This window comes from Conger conger, chromosome 9 (assembly GCF_963514075.1).
Source record: "Conger conger chromosome 9, fConCon1.1, whole genome shotgun sequence".
In the NCBI taxonomy this organism is placed as follows: Eukaryota; Metazoa; Chordata; class Actinopteri; order Anguilliformes; family Congridae; genus Conger; species Conger conger.
In genome coordinates, this window is record NC_083768.1 from 14,396,334 (window position 1) to 14,402,981 (window position 6,648).

At 49.1% G+C, this 6,648-nt stretch overlaps 1 protein-coding gene across 1 annotated transcript in view; it reads left to right on the forward strand.

Annotated features, from left to right (window-relative positions):
• The first annotated feature begins 209 nt into the window (after positions 1 to 209).
• The window catches only part of phlpp1 (PH domain and leucine rich repeat protein phosphatase 1), a 59,792-nt gene continuing 53,353 nt past the window's right edge, over positions 210 to 6,648 (forward strand). Inside the window, exon 1 of the mRNA XM_061255829.1 lies at positions 210 to 2,145. Coding sequence (XP_061111813.1) covers positions 486 to 2,145 — 1,660 coding nt within the window. The 5' untranslated portion in view covers positions 210 to 485. The remainder of the gene's footprint in view (positions 2,146 to 6,648) is intronic.

The following is a 6,648-nucleotide window of genomic DNA, read 5'->3' on the forward strand; positions in this document are numbered from 1 at the left end:
CTGGCTTATGGGAAGTGTAGTTTTATTGTTTGCCTGCTCAAACCATGTACATGGAGGCTCGTAAAATATGAACACATTTCCCGGCAGACATAAATGCAAATAGTGGACGCCCCCAATGCGTCATCTTATGAATATACGAAGTTTTTTCGTTTGCGTAAGAGGTCGGGCGACGCTTATTAAATATTCTGACATATAATTTGATAGTAAATGAGACGCTGTCACGTCTCCACCCGCCCTCCTATGTTTTTTCGTCGCTTTGAGTTTCTCCTTGCAGATAGTCTCCATTATGGTGATGTCGATGGCAAAGAAGTGGCACCGACCAAAGCGAGAAAGGAAACAACTGGAGACAGAATGGTGTAGTTAGCAAGCTAAGCTGTACCTAGCTCTGAGCGAGAGGGTGCATGTTTGACGTTTTATTATTTTTGCATTCCACATAGCCGAAGACACGCATTATAGCCTATGTTGTATTTTTTTACTTGCGGAAGATGGAAAGCGCGCGGGCAATAGACCTGAAAGACAGGTTGGCAGTGGACAGTACGGTGGCGGCTAGGGCAGCGGTGCCTAGCTCGGAAGTAAACAAGATCAGCAATAGCAGTAAGTTTGTGAAGCCCGGTGGACTGTCCACCGCTTTGGGGAAGGCGGTGGACGATGGCGGAGGCGGCGGGGAATCAAGACCGGAGAGCGAACTACGGAGAGCTGCCCCTCACGTTGCGACATTATCTGGTAATCGACGGGATCGGTCTTCGGAAAATGGCATTAAGACAACAGTGAAAGGATCTACCTACGGCCGTACTTTATCTGGCAACTCAAACTCGCTGCTGTCCAGAAGAAAGCGGCTGAAAAGGAATCTCTCCGCCGCAGCTGTAGCCACTGTCCCGTCGGTGGTGGCTTCCGGGGCTAAAATGAGCTCAGCTTCTTCGTCCACGTCCCTGAACACACGGAGCCTGGATAGGAAGATGCTTCTGAGGCACAGGCAAGTTACACAGCTCCAGCCGTCCGATCGGGAGTGGGTTCGGGCTGATTTGCAGCGGGGATGCGTACAAGTCCACGACAGACTTAAGCCTTCGTACCTCCGGCTAGTTCTGTGTACGCAGGAGACCACCGCCGGGGACATTGCACGACGACTGAGCCAACTCAGCAGCAAAACGGGGACTGTTGTTAGAGTGGTCGGCAAAGGCAACAGCTCGACTGAGTTTGACAGCAATTGCAATGGTGGTAGGTACGCATTAGGTAATGGCCAGCACAGGCAAACAGAAAACGCAGAATCCAAGTCCGAACATTTAAATCCCCAGAAACACGCAGACCGGCCGGAAGGCTTGCCAGCCCGGCCAACTGTCAGTTTAAGATTATTACTCCTGGAAAGCCAGAACAACCACGAGCAACAATTGGATACAGATTTTAATACGCCGGATTCGCAATCAGAAGACAGCATTTTACACAGTAAGTCCTCAGACACAAACGCAGAGCTCAATGTGGGTGACCTGAATGGCGACGAGTCTTATAATCACAACGGGACGGACAGCTGTGGGCTGAATTCGGGTTCGGATGCAGAGAGCAGCGCGTTTGACGATTTGAGCTCTGGGGCCCGGCTCAATGATCACCGGGATTCGCTGAGCGACGATATGGTTTTGGGCACAGACGCCTCCATACTAAATCCGGCGTTTGACAGCGCCACCGAGGGACTCGACACTTTCGGCAGTTCCTCGGATGAACTGGAACTCGACTGTCCGTCAGTCTTGGACACCGTTCCTCAACAGTTTGAACATTGCACGGACGGATCCACCAACGCTAATGATAGCAGACTTTGCGACAACCAGGTTTCAAGCGATGTCACAGGTGAAAGTCAATCTGGTGGCAGCAGCACCAATTCCTTGTCGCGACCTTGTCTAACAGGTAATTCAGCGGTCAGACACGACCCTGCAAGCACTGACACTTTGAAAACTGGACCGGCACTCGACAGTGGTTATTTAATCCCGACCCTTTACGTTCAACTGCATGGCGAAGCAGCAAGGCGGTTAGAGGAGAACGAAAAGCCTCTTCAAGTGCAAAATGACTTTCTCTTCAAACTGGGGTTTAAGAACCCATGGAGGGTGCAGGAGGAGGGAATGGAGACGGAGATCGGCTCCCTGATCCGTTTTTATGCAGGTAGGCCAAGTGTTTCATAATGATGCGATTAATAAGCTGTGTCTATTAATATTGATAGATGTCGAGTAGCCTATTTTTCCTGGTTAGGGATAGTAGTATTTTTATTTGGTTTACTTTCGAAACATTAGACTATCGCATTCTCTTTGATGCAGCTGCATTCTTTGGTTTCGGCTATTATGTCACCGTGTCTCTTTATCCAGTGAAAGTTGGCTGTCTCAAATCTCTCAGGTGAAAACTGTGATCGGGCTCTGGGCATTTTCATATATTTGCACAGATATATTCACACAACGCACCCCCTCCTGTTGCAGTCAGGTTGACACAAAGTGCCTTTGAGGATTCACGTGTCATTTTGTTGTGACGTGTAAAAGGTAAAGGGATGTCTGTTGGAATTTCCGGTCACCTCTGCTTCAGATGCGGCCGAAGCGCTTTGCTGTTGCCTGTGAAGGCATTGCGTAAGAAACTCGCAATCCTATTTGCTTTGCAGACACTTATTAGCTTCACAGCCGTTTTAACAAAACAGGATATTGATGTGAGATGTCAGTAGTGCTCACCGTACGTTATGCTCCCAATTATTGTGTTGTTAATTACTGCGAGTATTACAACTTAGCAACTGTGGTTAATGAGCTGCAATGGGACTACATGTTCTGCTCTGATAAGTGGAAACTAGTGGGAACTTGTCATTAGTCTAGTGAAAAAACAGTTATATCAAATTATGTTTGCAGTTTAAAAAAAAATAAAAATAGGCCAGTGTCATCCCACTAAAGAGAGAGTAGCAGCCATTAGAATTAGAAATACAGTTACATTTTTTAGAGAGAAGCCCTTTACTGAGAAGCACATTCTGAACTCTGATTGGTTGAGGTCACATAGTAGTGACAGGCAGTGGTGTGACAGGGCCCTCCCCCTCCGTGCCCCTAGAGAGACGCTGCCCTTCTGTCTGTGCCAGCTGGCACCATGGCCTGGCACAGAGACGGTGCCCATCAGTAGCCCGGGCCAAGACTAAACTCTCCCTTTCTCGAGGCTCCTCACAACCTGTCACTCATTAGCTCCGGGCCCACACGTGCCCAGACCAAAACGAGCCTCTCTGGACTTTGAAATGTCTAACCTGTGTGGTTTAAACAGTGTCTCACAAGGCGCTCCCTCCCTGTCGAATGTGCTGACCTTCTTTAATGGTGACCTTTAACCCCCAGGAGAAGTCGCTCCTGTCTGAAGTGCAATGCGCTTGTCTGTCTCTTTTTTTACTTCTAACTGAGATGTAAATATTTAACTCGTGGTGGTTTGCCACGATTCCCTGAAGGTCAGAGATGAGAAGAGCCTGTGGGATTGTGGGAATTTTGGGAACGGATGTTCCTATTTGAAAAGGCGAAGTATGTGCCATACTGCTTCGATAGATCCGGTGAAGGAAGGTAGAATGGGTTTCATACGTTTGTTAACAACTTGTTGTGTTTTTATAGCACTTTTCTCACGCTTAAAGTGCTTCACAGTGATGGGGGGGGGGGGACTCAACCACCACCTACTAAACGAGTAGCACCCACCAAATTAAATCAGGGATATAGCAGGTTGAAAGCCAGGTTGGGAATTTAACCAGGACACCGGGGAACCCCCTTCTCTTTGATTGAGTGCCAAGGGATTTCTAATGACAACAGCGAGTAAAGTTTAACGTCTCTTCCGGAAGATGGATGGATGGAGGGAAGGAATGAAGGAGACTGGCATTGTTGAAGGAGATTCTGGATGCAGGCTTATCCGTGTTGGACGCGGGCCTTTTCCCGGCTTTCCCATCGTTGTCACGGGAACGGGAAGGCCGGGATCGGGGCCGGAGACAGGGGGAGTGCGGAGTGCTTTTTGAGTTCCCTGGTTTCCGCGGCGGAACAGGAGCCTTTTGGCACCGAGACGTCTCACCGTCTGCCATGGCAACGGCCAATGGGGAGACTGCATTCATAACCCAGCCCAGAGCAGGAAGTGCCCCATTCATTCTGAAACAGAGAGAGAGAGAGGGGGAGGGGGGGGGGGGGGTTGTTCTAATGGGAACTGCCAGTTGGCACAGAACTTCAAACTCAAAGGTGAGGGCGAACAAGAGGGCCGACAATCAGATCGGTGGCTTTGATTTGTTTTTTTGCGGTGCGGTGTGTGTGTGGGTGTGTGTGTGTGTGTAGGGAGGGCCCAAAAGTCCATTAGAGCTTGAATAGTCTTGCCTGCTTCAGTGGATATAGTGAGTGTGTGTGTGTGTGTGTGTGTGTATAGTGGGGCCCTAAAAGTCAATCAGAGCTCTCCCTCTTAATGACCTGTTTGGTGTGGAACCTCATTTCTCATATGACCTCATTTCTCTAGCCACATTTCATAAAGAAAATGATTTAGATTCTATATCAGGGTGATTTCAGTGCTGCAAAAGGTTTGTGTGCTTGTGTGTGACCACCAAAGCTACATCTCAGGGTATCTTTTTTCGTTGTTGGCTGTGTGTTTCATCTGTAAGGCAACTAACTCTATACCCAACAAATATCCCTGTGCATCAGAGGCTCGATTTCCCAGTTGTATGAACTCATCTGAAGAAAGTGAAAAATGCATAATTATTACGGACCATCTGCTTTCCAAATAAATAAATGAGCAAATGAATAAGTGAATTCATAAGGATATAGGCTTGCTTGTTAAGTGTTCTTCTCAAGCTTTTGAGTCATACCCAGTCCTGTCAGTATTCCGCGGAGCCAGTTCTGCATCTCTCTTCATGAAGCGACTCTGTGGCGCCGTTCTAGGATCTGTTTTCCCCTCGCCTGTATCCCTGCCTCGTCCGTTATGAGCCAAAAGGCTGAACTGATCCCGGATCAGCCCTCCCGCGCTCCGGCACGCACTGTCACTGCTGTCAGGAAGCGGAATCTCGGGAATTCCCCCCGGCTCCTCTGGAATGCCACACATTTGGCCGGGCCGTCACTGAGAGCTTCCTTTAGACACGGGACGCCCACGGGGCAGCCTCGCTGCCTGGCAGGGAGAGGAGCGCAGCCGACCCCCACCGAAAGCGCTCACGCTGGGGAACCCTCCGGTGTAAGACCCCGGTGTCGGACAGAACGGCCGGCTGCCCCGTGTAGCTCCGTGCTTCTTCACGGGCAGGAGCTCGGATCCCTTATCGTCTGCGCTAACCGTTTCTGCTTTCTCAGCCTCGAGTTACAGTTTAAACCAGTCCTGCATGTATTTTTTTTTTTTTCTTCCTACTTCCTAGACATCAGCAGGAATTCAGCAGTCATTAAAATCCGTCGAACGTGTTGCGAAAGAAAGCCTGACCTTTTGTTGAACTTTTTCCTTTTTTTTTTTTGACAGTCTGAGCAAAGCTCCGCAGCAGATATATCGACGTCCCCCTCCCCAAAGTATCCGAAGGCCTTAAGAGTAGGATTTTTCGAGACCTCCGTTCCCCCGTAAAGTTGCAGGTGTCAGCAGTCTTAGCCTATTTTTAAAAATGTTTCTGCAACATAGGCTCTATCTCCTGGAAGTAAGAGGCAGCTGGATGAATGTCTATACGGGAAACTGTCGGATACGCATCGCCGGCACTGAAGAAGAGGAATAGTCCGTTTGCATAAGTGATAAAGTGTGTGGAGATGTTGAAACAAGGCCTGGGGAATGGAGTGGCTTGCTCTGAACCTGTAGGCTCCAGCAGGGAGATCTCATGCTGCAGAATCTCTCAGCAACCTGAGTCTTTCTCATTAACGACACCCCGGCTAACCGAAAAAAGGTTCTCGCAGTGTTACCGGACTGTTGTGTCAACATTATAACATTTCCACTACGTGGCAGCAACATTGTGAGAATGTTTCGAGTTAGCTGGCACTGCCGAGGTCAGCAGCTGTAGGACTTGTGTTCACCCTGAGAGCTTTTACGCACTGTTTTTAAATTCCTTATTTTTCTCCAGTTTGATATCACAGAGTTGCACCGCTGTGCTACCCGCTTCTGCAACAGTCTCATACTGTGCTTGGGCCAAGCCGTGGCTATTTTCCACAAAACAGGCTATACAGTATAGTACTACGGGGAGCCAGAGTGAGTTTCTAGTGAGAGTGCTAGCTGCGGTGCTAATAGCAGAGTTGTGTTTGTTGATAGCTGGTAGCTGCAAGCGGTAGCTATAACAGCACTTAACTTTAGCTGAAGTGGCTGACTCGGTCTGGAAGGTGTCAGTTGGAACGGAGGAGGCGTCTGGAGTTCGTCTCCATGGTGACCCAGATTGAGAGGACCAGCAGGGGAGCATTCTGGGAAACAGCTGAGGCCCTCAGCGACAGGATCTCAGAACGTCAGGATCCTACTCCCCCCCCCCCCCCCATATCTGTGTGAGCATGTGTGAGTGTGAGCATGTGTGAGTGTGAGTTTGTGTGTGTGTGTGAGCATGTGTGTGTGTGTGTGCATGTGTGTGAGAGCATGTGTGTGTGAGTTTGTGTGTGTGTGTGCGTGTGTGTGTGAGTTTGTGTGTGTGTGTGAGCATGTGTGTGTGTGTGTGTGTGCATGTGTGTGAGAGCATGTGTGTGTGAGTTTATGTGT